This window comes from Phascolarctos cinereus, unplaced genomic scaffold (genome assembly GCF_003287225.1).
Source record: "Phascolarctos cinereus isolate Bilbo 61053 unplaced genomic scaffold, phaCin_HiC Scaffold_4;HRSCAF=312, whole genome shotgun sequence".
In the NCBI taxonomy this organism is placed as follows: Eukaryota; Metazoa; Chordata; class Mammalia; order Diprotodontia; family Phascolarctidae; genus Phascolarctos; species Phascolarctos cinereus.
The window spans coordinates 195,082,090-195,094,965 of NW_027555847.1; the positions used below are offsets into that span (position 1 = coordinate 195,082,090).

Below are 12,876 nucleotides of genomic sequence, written 5' to 3' on the forward strand. Positions count from 1 at the left end.
ATCCCCTCACGTTTGTATTACTACAGTAGCCTTCTGATTCATCTCTTTGCCTCAAATCTTTCCTCACTCCAGTCCATATCTCCACTCAGCTATCAGAACTCTCTCCCTAAAGCTTAGGTTTGGCCATGTCCACCCTTACTGAGTAAACTCCAATGGCTTTCTATTACTACTACTCCAGAGTCAAAAGTAAAATCCCCTGTTTGAATTTAAAGCCCTTCATAACTTGGTCCCTTCCTACCTTTCCAGTCTTCTTACCCCTTGCTTTCCTCCAGGTACTTTGCAGTCTAGTGACATTGGCATCCTGGCTGCTCCTTGCACAAGAAAATCTGTCTCCCCATTCTGTACATTTTTACTGCCTTGTCTTTATGCTGTTAATTACTTTACTCTTTACCTCTGTCTCTTAGCTTCCCTGATTTCTTTCAAGTCTTATTTGATCTTCTGCTAGAAGCCTTTCCTAGCCCCTACTTAATACTAATCCCTTCCCTCTGATATTATCTCCAATTTATCTTGTATATTTAGTGTTTGTACCTGCCAGTTGGCATGTTGTCACCTTCACTAGACTGTGAGCTACTTGAAGTGAAAGATATTTTTTTCTTTCTTTGTATTACCAGTGCTTAGTACAGTGCCTCTCACTGTGCTTAGTAAATACTTGTGGACTCGACTTGATTGATAAAAGAAACTGAGTGGCACAGTGGATAAAAATCTACATCTGGAGTCAGAAATACCTGAGTTCAACTTCAGCCTCAGATACCTATTAGCTTTATGACCCTGTGCAAGCCACTTAAGATCTCTCTGCTTCAGTTTCTTCAACTGTAAAGTGGAGATAACACCTTCCCCCCAGGGTTGTTATGAGGACAAATGAGAGATTTGTAAAGTGCTTAGCACAGTGTGTCTGGCACACCTCCTTCCCCTTTCTTCTTCTCTTCCTTTCTTCCTTTTGAGCAGGGAACAGTAACATGATCAGTCAGTCAACAAGTATGTATTAAGCACTTACTATATGCTTGGACAGTTCTTGTCTTCAAGAAGCCTCCATTCTAATGGGGGAAGACAGTATATAAAAGGGAAGCTGAAAGGGAGAAGGGAAGAGTGAAGTGCCTCTGTGAGGGCAGTGGCTAAGTTGAGAGAATGAGGGATGGCTGATTTGGACCTTTCCCCAAAGTGGAGGGTCTAGGATAAACTCACCAATGGGAGAAATGGCAATAAGTAATTACTGGTTTGTGTCCTTCCCCAAAATGGAGGTTCCAGGAAGAACTCACTAATGGGAGAGGCAGACATCTGCGTTAGGAATATCAACTTAGCAGCTGTATTGAAGGATGGAATAGAGTGTGGAGAAACTAGAATAAGAGAAACCAATTAAGAGGCTGTTACAGTAGTCCATGTAAGAAGTGATGAAGGCCTGAACTGGGGCATTGACTGTTTAAATGGAGAGGAGATGAATGCAAGAGATGTTTTAGATAAATAGATCAATCGATCGCTCTCTATACTACAAGTCTTGGAAACCATTTTGATATTGGGAGTGGAGAGCAGAGGCCAAGGTGAGTAAGAATGACAAATCAAGTATGGCTCCTTGGTTTTCAGCCTAAGTGATAGGAAGAACGATGGTGCTGCCTTTGAAAGAAATAAAGAAGTAAGGAGGAAGGGTAGATTTCTGGGAAAAGACACTCCCTGTTTTGGACATGTTGAATTTAAGATATCTATGGAATATCCAGGTAGAAATGTCCAGAAAGCAATCTGAAATGCAGGAATGGAGCTCAGGAAAGAGATAAGGGCTACGTATGTATATTTGGATAAAGGTGATATTTGAATTCATGAGAATAATGAGACAACCCAAAAAAAGTATAGAGAAATAAGTGAGGGACCAGAGAGAAGAGAAAATGGAAGGTGTATCGCTTGAGTAAACTATCTTGATTTTAACTGTGTCTTTAAACATTGTTTTCAGATGGGTAGAAAAAGATTAATAATGCCTTTTTGAAAGTCCTCTATTTTTGTGTGTGTTAATTTCTAAAGCTGTCCTCATCTTATACCAACAATTTTTTCCAAGATGCATATATGGTAAAATAAGAAAACGAGATCATTTTCCATAGTCCAATAATAATATGGTCACCTCCCATTGTTCTCTATTTCTGCAAAGAAGGGAGATAGCTGTGTAAAGCTTGGTTGTCTCAATTAGATATGCTTTGATTTAAATTTTGGTCATTCTTTCCATTACTTGTGGTGATCATCACGTATATTGTTTTTCTTGTATTAGTTCATATATGTGTATATATGTATATCCCCATGCCTCCTTCATATTCATCATTTTAAAATGGCAGTTATATGCCATTATATACATGTAGTACAGCTTTTTAGGCCATTACCTCGTGGATGGATATTGACTTTGTTTCCAGTTCTTTGGTAGTACAAAAAAGGGCTGCTATAAATATTTTGGAATAGAGTAATAGATTTTAGATTTGGCCTATAAATTTATATTCCTTCTTATGACATCAGAGATAGGAAACCAATCAGATGTGTGCATATATGTGAGATTTCACCCCTGCCCCCAGTATAAAACTCATCCATGATCCTTGTTTGCATAATTGAATGCCCTGGCAATAACCCTTCTGTGGAACTGATATATAGGTATCCACAAGCTGCTAAGATTGTATTCTTCCTTTTAGGTTCTTTATTCCTGTCTTCTTACTCCCTGGGGTCTCTTTAGGTCTAGCCCTAGTGTGAATTAATATGCATTGTAGTAAAAGCCCAGTGCTGTCATTATTTACTAACCTGACTGATTCCTTTGTGAAACCTCCTTTAAGTATCCAACTGCAGACTAGCTTTTATTTTTAGATTTTTACCATACCATAATATATAATGACATAAAACTAAATGTTTGTTGTTGTCCTGTAATATAAAATACTGTAGGCAGGGTGACATCCTGGAAAAAGCACTAGACTTGGAGTGAGGAAGCAAATGGTTTTGAATCCTGTCTTGACTGCTTACTTTTTGACCTTTAGTCATATAACCTCTCTGAGTCTGATAACATTTCATCATCTGTAAATTCAAGACCATGATAGCTGTAGAAGTTATTTCACAATGCTATTGAGATGACCAAAATAATATAATGTTTGTAAAACTGTTCACAAACCCTAAAGTGCTATATAAACGTCAGCTGTTATTATCATTAAAATGGCAAATGATACATTAATTTCCATTGAGATAAAATAGGAAAATTTATTTTAATATTGAATTGCTCATTTCCTTCAAAAATTAGTTTTCTTGGTTTTTATTTCATTCTTTTGTTGACTTGAGAATTAATGTATGAAGACAATCTTTGGAAAACTAGAGTATGATTTTTATATCTACTTTGGATTTGTTTCTTAAGTGACATTTTAAAACTTGGCTTTCAAACAAAATGCTAACATTCTTTTTATTTTTGTTGTTAGGTCCCCAGAGGCAGATTTTGGATAAATCTTATTATCTTGGGCTACTTAGGTTTGTTTGCTAAATAATTTTTAAAACTATAATATTGATATTATAAGCTCTATTTTCATGTCAAAATATAGTTGCAGAAACTACTAATTAATTCAGCTTCTGTTTATTTCTGAGCTATTTTTTCCTTGAATCATTCATTATTGCATTGAATATTCTACAAAATATATGGGATTGCAAAGCTAATAGAACATTCTTAACCTTATATAGAGTGTCCCAAAAGTCTTAGTGCAGCTTTAAGCTTATTGCACAAAGACTTTTTGGACAATTTGTAATTATGTGTAGATTGTATATTTTAAGTCCACCTTCCCCCTCCCCCCCCAGATGAAAATCATGCTTTAATAGGTATTTAATTAGAGCAAGATGACTGGGGCTTTCCAAAATTTAGAGATAAATGATACTACTTTCATTGAGCTTAGAACCAAGTTAGCAAGAATTGGTTAAACTAGGAAATAGCCAGATAGTATACTTCTTCTCCTGCCCCTGCTGCATCCTAAGTAAGGCCCTTCAAGGCCTGGGTTGCTCTGCCCTGCCTCATCTTTGGTGGTGACTTCATGATGTTCCAAGGTTTTTGTTTCCTTCCTAACCCTTCTGAATTGCCTCAGGGGCCAACAGAGTTAATGTCAAATCATCATCACTTTAGGCTTTCCTAAAAGGGAAAAAAAATCCTTAATTTTAATAATGGGCAACAAGTAAGTAGCACAGTGGAGAGAACACCAGGCCTGGTGTCGGAAAGAACTTAATTGAAATCTGGCTGCAGACACTAGCTGTGTAACACTGGCAAATCACTTAACCCCATTTGCTTCAGTTTCCTCATCTGTAAAATGAGCTGGAGAAGAAAATGGCAAACCACTGCGGTACCTTGGCCAGGAAAACCCCAAATGGGATGATGAAGAGTCAGACACAACTGAACAATAACAAATTTGGATAAGATGATCATTGCTGTGCTTTATAAATGCATGTATTATGGATCTGTTATGGCAAGTGGCACAGTCAACCTATCGATCTATATGTATTTACTGAGCATCTAGTGCATGCCTAGTGCTAATCATTTATTTCTTATTCTCCATCCGCCTTTTTGCTATCTCACCTACTCCACAATGTAATCTCCACCTTCCTGATTTCTTTCTTTCTCCTCATGGCCCACTATCTGTATATTCTTTTTTCTATTACTTTTAATTCTCTTTGAATCCAGTCTTCCTTTAGTTCTTCTATTGCCACTTTCTCTCCATCTTACTATCTTTGGACCCTGTGGGACTCAAGCACAGTAGCAAGATGGAGCATGACTAGCTTACAGATTATCTTAAAATCAAGGACCAGTGAAGGAGATAATGAGTAGTACTGGCATGATAAATTTCACATAGAGCTCAACATTGAATCCAGACAAGGGAAAATAACTGTCTTTTCTCTTTGACCTTTTCAGTGGCACCAGAAGGTAATAGCTATAACTAACAAGGACTTCATTTTGTGTCTTAGGGTGGCAGAAGTTGGGAATGTGGTAGGCATAAGCATGTTTCACTACTAACTCTGCCCTTATATTTCTCCAGTTTGACCTAGACTAGACTGTGTTCAAATCTTATTCCATTTCTATTAATAAATGAAGCTTATATGTCTAAAGAGCCATAGATACCATCATTAGAATATGATGGGCACCTGAGGTATATCACTGGATTCTTCATTTTTGCTTTAGTCAAGATATAACCACTTAAGAGTTCTCTTTTTTTGTGTGGAGATATTACAGAAATAATTGTAATATTATTAAAAATTGTATTTAAAGAGTATTATTAACTATAATTAATTACTTGAAATAGTTATTTCAGATTTGAAGTACCATTAAGGCTTTTCCATTTCTTTTCTGTAGAAGCAAAATAAGTGAACTTACCACTGAAATTAATAAGCTTCAAAAGGAAATAGAAATGTACAACCAAGAGAATTCAGTGTATTTGTCATATGAAAAGAGGTGAGTCATAAATATTATTTAGGAAAAAATGGTCAAGCATTTGCCTTTTTTATAAGTAGAGCGCATGTATTTATGATATACTACAAGAATCTGATCTTGATTTTTTTACTATCATAAACTTTATTAGTTAAATGGATATTTCTTGAGTGCCTACTATGCACAGTTGCATATTGCTAAGCATTAAGAGATAAGATACAGACTCTACCTAAGGAACTGTCTTTCTAATTGATAGCCTATTGCACCTATTCTGGCTCTCTTACTGACTAGTGGTTTGACCTTGGCAACTCAGTTAATCTTGCTAGGCCTTGGCATACACAACACGTATATATGTTTATACGTATGTATATGTGTGTGTACATATATGTTATATATATATATATATATATATATATATGAACACTTATGGGATGAGTCTAGATGATTGATGTCTCCTCTAATTCTTAAAGTCTCTCATTCTATAATTTTATATAAGGTTAAATAACAAGTTAAAAATAATAAAAATTAACTATAAATAAATATGATAAATATAAAATAAATATGATGAATATATCAGTGCTAAATATAAAGAATAATAAATATAAAGTTATCGATACAAGACAATATAAGATATCGTGAAGTAGTACATAATTCAGTAACAACTAAATGTCAGCAAATTCTGTGAATTCGTATGTGGAAAAATATTTCTATGGATTACAGTAATCCAGGAAATTTTCATGGAGAAGGTATGATTTGCAAAATAGGTCACTTTTGGATAGAACAAAGGAAAGATGGCATTCTAGATACAGGAACTGGCTTAAGCAAAGGTAGGGAGACAGAAAGATAATATTACTACAGAACAGTGGAATAATATCACATTTCGTAATTTTTGTAAGAAGCATTTTGAAATATAGATGTTATACAAACATATGTCACTGCTGTTACTGTAGCAAACCTGGGACTAGAAAAAACTCTGGTCTCCCAGTTCTTACTACAACCTGTTTTCATAAATTATGTTTTCTGATATATTTGATTTTTTTCATGTATACAGGGCAGAGACTTTAGCTGTTGAAATCAAAGAATTTCAAGGACAACTAGCTGACTACAATATGGTAATTGTCCCTTTCCAAGATAATTCTTATTGCATGATTTAATTGCCTTTTAAATATATTATTTAAATATATTATTCTGTCTTTTAATCCAAAGATGGTTTCATTATTGAATATTTTCCTAATAAGAGGGGCAATTGTTTGTGGATGGATGAAAATTAATAGTAATTTTGATCAGTTGAAATTGTGAAGTGTTAAAATTGTCTACGCTACATTTTCTTATCAACAGAAAACAATTCAAGTAAGACGTAATAGAGGAAAAGAAGTTAGCACTCTCCACACTGTAAACAGGTAGAAACTTAGCTTCTTCCTCCAAGGTAAAAAGAAACGAGGGTCTGGGTAAAGTGAAAAATTTCACTGGATATTCTGGATTTCACTGGATAGCCAAATTAACATATTCATATTACGAGGTTCAACTTAGCTCTTTATCAGGAACCAAATCCATAACAGCCCCTCAGGAAACCAACAGAAAAGTTATGTGAATTTCTTCCTACTGAGAAAGGGCAATAGAAGTACAGATGTAGTAGATATCATGTAGCTTATAGAACGTCATGAAAACTGCAGGTAATAAAATGAAAAGTTCTCCAAGCCTACTTTGGTGTACGTGCTAATTTTTTAAAAATATAAATATATAAATATAAAATACAAATATAAAACTAGTCTGTTTTTAGTGACCTTAGTTGCTTAATTTCTACAGGGAAAAAAATCTATATTAAAACAAATGCTTAACAAGATACGGAATCTTTTGGTTCTCCCAGTGATACAGATCAGAACTAATCCATGCCTGCCCATCCTGTGTAATTCTCATCCATGTTTTCCTATAAATAGAGAGGAAACAACTTTTGCCAAATGGTATATTGATTTTGAAGCAGAAATTTTTTGTTGTTAGGTATCTAAGTGATTACAGGATACAGTAGATACATTATCTATTAAAATGGCACTTACCATATTGATCTGAAATAGGCCACATAAATCTGGTTAAGTTAAATAGCACTTGATTTTTGTAAAACCTGAGAGCAAATTATGATTAGTGTTATTTCTAAGTGTGTGCTACATGTATTCTTCTTTTCACTGAGATCAGCTTTTTGGGTAAGGTCTTATTTTTGGAGGTGACCTATATTTAGACCAGTACAATAATTTTACCAATTTTCAAGTCACCTCTTAGGTAGTGCTTGTATGGTTTTATTTTAAAAATCTAATGAATGTTAGCTGTTAAATTTTGCTTTTTATTTATTAAGACCAATTAAAGCAGAAATCATAGTGCTTAATGTATTTTCTAGACAGAACATATTATGCTAAAATAAGTTACTCTTCATGTATTTATTTCTTTCATGTTACCCATTTCACCTTTCTGTAATAGTCTTCCTATCCAGTCTTTCTTTTGTTACTTTGACTTCCTTTAATTTTAGACAACTTGAGAGAGACTCTTTGGACTTTTGTGCAATTATATGTTAGCACCCCAAATTTAATAAACTCCCAAAAGGTTTTTACCATTCTCCTCTCTGCACAGGAATTGAACTCTCTTTACTATGAAGCAGAAGCTACTGGGCAGAGCTTTTAGGAAAGACCAGCTTCTACTGCTTACTTCTTTAACCTAAATAATATAGCCATTAGCCAAATACCCACTTGCTCTCTAAGATAGTCTAATGCTGTCTCTTTTGCAGAAGATGCTTAAAATTCTTTAATATTCATCTTTCATAAAATAAGCCTCCAAGCAGATGACTGTTTATAAGACTGATTAATTGTAATATTGATTAACTACAGAGATGGCTCTTAATAATTGATGGTATTATGATGTCTTTTTTAGTTAGTAGATAAACTCAACACCAATACAGAAATGGAAGAAGTAATGAATGATTACAACATGGTAAGATTTATAGTTTTTTACTAAAAGCTCTGTGAACCTTTTAAAGTGATTTAGTTGACCCCTATTTTATAGATTCAGATATGCTACAGGTCAAATAATTTACCACAAAATATAATGTCTGTGCAGTAAAAGTCTGATATAATTCATCTTTTAAGTTGAATATTAATCATGTTTCCTTAATAACATTTCAAAAGATTTCCACTGTCTTTAAGTTGTATACTCTCTATTATCTGGACCTTTTAAAAGTGGAGGAACCTTGATATTTCATCCTATAAAGTCATATCTGAATCCATCTCACATCCTGCTACATTATTTGGGAAAAGAATTCTATATTTTATCATGTCTCCATTTTCTTATTTCTGGTAATATTTTAACGCAAATTGAGCTAAAAGGTTAATGGAAATATTCATCCTTGTGTGCAGGTTGGGGTAGGGACTAGACCTGTGATTTCATTGGTATAAGGAACTTATGAGTGAGGAACCTGCTTCTACCATTTCAGGGGAGTACTTGTTCTGTAACTTAAAGTCTTAGAGAATTGGCTAAAGCACAAAGATTAAGAGACTTGCCTAGGGTCACACAGCTAGTATGTGTCAGAAGTACATCTAGAACTCAGATCTTGTCTCCAAGGCCAGCTCTCTATCAGTTATACTTTGTTTCCTTTCTTCTTTACATAGCATTTAGAAAACACAGAAAATTAACATATATAGAACAGGATAGCTAGATGGAAATAATTCAGGTTGTTTTATATATGAGATAGAAGTGAAATTGAAGTATGAATTAGTTCTATTTTGATGCCGCATTATGGTACAGTGGTGGTATCTTGGGATGGTTAAGCTGTACACCAGCTCTGGCAGGTCCAAACAAGCCAGAAAATCTTTTGCAAGGGGCTGGTGATTGATTGTACATGTATTGTCCAAACCGTGGCCTAAGCAATGCTTATCACTAGGCTACGTCAGGGTAGTGAATTTTTCAGCTGAAGTCTTGCTTCAGGTTCTTTTATTATGTTATGTTATAGGGATTCTGCTTTCTGCATTGATGTAGGGATATCTCCCAAATCACACATCCTTGAAATTTTGAAATAAATATTACAGTTTGGGTTCTTCTTAGATTTTGGTTCACTTAAATTCATTTTGAGTTCTTTTAAAAACACTAATGATTCAGCTAGAGTATTTTTGAAGTTATAATAAATAAAACACAATTCATTCATGAAAGTCTATAGCTTTAATAGCAAATCCACAAAATAACTTATTGCAGAATTATTTGTGGCAAACTTGAAATTTTGGTTGTATCTTTAGAGGCAAAATAAAGTGACTATAAAGATCACTATCTTGAGGGAAATGTTGAGATTTTTTAAACCTGAATTTAGAAAATCAATCAATGGCCTTTGCCAAACTCCTTATTGTACGCTTGATCAACTCTATGTGGTTTAAATTCAGTGGGCCTCAAAAATCATATTATTTGTTTATTTAATGAAGAATTTGGTGGGAATTTGGTAGGAAAAAATTGTCTATGAAAAAATCCTTAATCTCTAGAAAGTTATTGTCAATAATGTGTTTAATCTTGCAAGGATATTAGTTAACTTTTAAATGCAACCTTATTTTCAACTTTGTTAAGCTTTATGCATTGAGCAGAAGTCTACATTAACAATTTATCATTTAGTTCATTACTAACAAGTGTCATCATTTAAAGAAAAATAGTGTGTCTTTAATGTTGTTTTCTATCATTAACATTTCTGATTAATTATCTACACAGCTAAAAGCTCAAAATGATCAAGAAACCCAAAGTATGGATATAATATTTACAGAAAGACAAGCGTAAGTACATAGTTACCTGAGAAAAATAACTGCTTCGTAAGAGAGTTTTATGGGGTGACTGAAGGTCAGATTTTGGGGTGATAGGCAAAATGATGTTGTGCGTCATGGAAAGAACAAGGAAATAGGAATAAGAAAACCTGCGTTCTAGTCTCAGCTCTGTCACCTTTTTGCTGCTTGACTTCAGGTTAGTTGTTTATTCTTCATGGTCCTCGTTTTCTTCATCTATAAAATGATAGTGTTGGACTAGAACACAAAATCTTAGAGTTGGAAGTGAACACAAAGGTTGTCTAATACAAGCCATAACCTTCTACAACATTCCAAGCCAGTGATTATCCAGCATTCATTTGAAGACTTCAGGGGATGGGTTATCCCACTGCCTGCCTATGCAATCCCTTCTACTTTTGTACTTCCTTAATTGTTAGAAAGTTTTTCCTTAATTAGCCTTTCTGTAGTTCATTCTTTTTGCTTATAGGTCTGTCCTCTGAGGCTAAGCAAAAGAAGTCTAAACATATGATAACCCTTCAAATATTTGAGAATGACTATCACATTTCCCTCTAAGACTTCTTTTCTCCATGCTAAACATTCCCAATTCCTTCATATGGCATGGTCTTTAGTCTCATCACCATCATCACCATTCTTGTCCCCTTTCTCAGTATATACTACAGGTACTGTACATAGTAGACACATTTTTTGTACCAGACCTGTTTTCTGTGATTTAAGGAATTCCTTGTGAAACTGGAATCTGCTGTGAAATTTATAGTCTTAGAGGGTTGCCTGTTTGCCAAGGTTAAATGATGTACCCAAAGCCACACAGGTAGTATATGTTGGAGGAAAGATTTTTACCTGTTGTCCTGACTTTAAGGACATTCTATATCCGCTCTGTTATGCTGCTTTTCTAGGTGATTAATATAAATAAGTAAAAGATGTTGACATTGACATGACCCCTAATAACTAGAATTTGTAGAAAACTCAGAGATGAACATACTATTTGTGTTTGTGTACTATCCTAAAATAACAAATGTGTCCTCATCTCATCACAGCATCTGTAATACTTGTGAAGGCAAGAAATACAATTCATCATCAAAATTGTCTAACCTTCAAAAATAGTCTAGTACCTTTTACCTTCTGTGCACTCAATACATACTTGACAATTATGATCATAATGATAAATAGTAACAATGATAAACAAAAATATATTTTTGAGATTTAAATATTGAATTCAGTAAAATCAGATAAGTACTTGCAGAAATATTTTATTATACAAAATTCCATTTTAAAAGAATAGTTTCTGATCTCTTATAAACATATTCCAATTTCTAATATTCCACTTCTAATTTATTCATTCATTCAGCAAATTTTTATTGACTATAAAAGATGCAAAGTTATATAAGACACAGTCCTAGCCCTTTTAAAGACTTGCAGAGTTTAGAAAATGACAGGAATGGTTCAATCTTACTTACCTAACCTTTTAATCCATAGTTATTTTATTCATAGGCATTATTTATAATTAACATATTTGTATATTCTGTAAACTGTAACTTTGTAATTACCAGTGAATTAGCTTCAGAATGTGATATATTTTAAGTCTGGTTGACATTTAATTAAGAAAAATAATGCTTACAATCTTAGTAGTATGTTCTAAAATGCTACTAGAAGAGTTTTAAAGTATAAAATATGTTTTTAAAAAGAAATTCTGGATGAAAGTCTCTCCCATGATTTTTTTTAAAAAACATAAACTTCAAACTAAAAACAAGGAATTTTGTGAAGTTGATTTCAAGAATTAGAAAAACTTCTAAGTTAATCGTTACCTCCACAAATGTGTAGGGAACAATTTTATCTTTAAATGTTCACATATAAAGGGAACAGGACGTACTGTACTAATCTAAGAAGCAAAGAGAAATATGCAGGTTCTAACATTGACTTTTTGCCTTTCCAGTCACTACTGTGTTAAAATCACTGTATGTTCTGGTTAGCTTGACCTTGACCATTATCGTTACCATACCAAACCATGTAAGGGAATGACAGTGTCTAGACTTCATTCTACCTTCATGGCAATACCAGCATGTTTTCCTCTGTACTAATCAATCAACAGCCGTATATTAAGCCCTCACTCTGTGCTGGATATCATGCTAGGCATTGGTAATACAGAAAAAGGCAAAATCACATTCCTCCTTCAAATGGTTTATGTTCTAAAGGAGGGATAAATAGATAGTTAGATAAATAGATACCTACATAAAAATACATACTTTGTAGATGGGAAGTAACTTTAAAGAGGAAGGCTCTAATAGTTGGTCAACTAAGAAAGGCCTAATGGGATGTTTAAACTGAGTCCCTAAGGAAGCCAGCTTCAAGGAGCTTTTTGTTCTACCTAATGGCTCAGTGTGGCTCTCTCTCTAGATGTCAATTAAAACTAAAGCTATATAGCTGTGCTTTTGATTTAGTATTGGTTAAAAAATCCATTTAAAAAAACATTTTGGAATTTATGACTTTTAAAACTTTAAAGATATTAGTTAGTCAAATAATATTTATTTAACAACCACAGGGTATTATAGGTAGTACCATCAGCATATTGGAGAGCTTTATCTCCTGTCCTTTAATAATTATGTTTTGTTTCATTAACATTGCTGAGTGATAGATAAAATATTAAATTATTATAATTATGTAATTACATTGCATAGCAGG

The 12,876-nt window shown here is 33.8% G+C and overlaps 1 protein-coding gene across 2 annotated transcripts in view; it reads left to right on the top strand.

Moving 5' to 3' along the window:
- Window positions 1–12,876, top strand: part of IFT74 (intraflagellar transport 74) — a 129,473-nt gene that overhangs the window by 18,181 nt on the left and 98,416 nt on the right. For both annotated transcript variants that reach the window (XM_020970028.2, XM_020970029.2), the window contains exons 4-8: window positions 3,423–3,471; window positions 5,330–5,428; window positions 6,456–6,516; window positions 8,321–8,380; window positions 10,133–10,194. In XM_020970028.2, coding sequence (XP_020825687.1) covers window positions 3,423–3,471; window positions 5,330–5,428; window positions 6,456–6,516; window positions 8,321–8,380; window positions 10,133–10,194 — 331 coding nt within the window. The remainder of the gene's footprint in view (window positions 1–3,422; window positions 3,472–5,329; window positions 5,429–6,455; window positions 6,517–8,320; window positions 8,381–10,132; window positions 10,195–12,876) is intronic.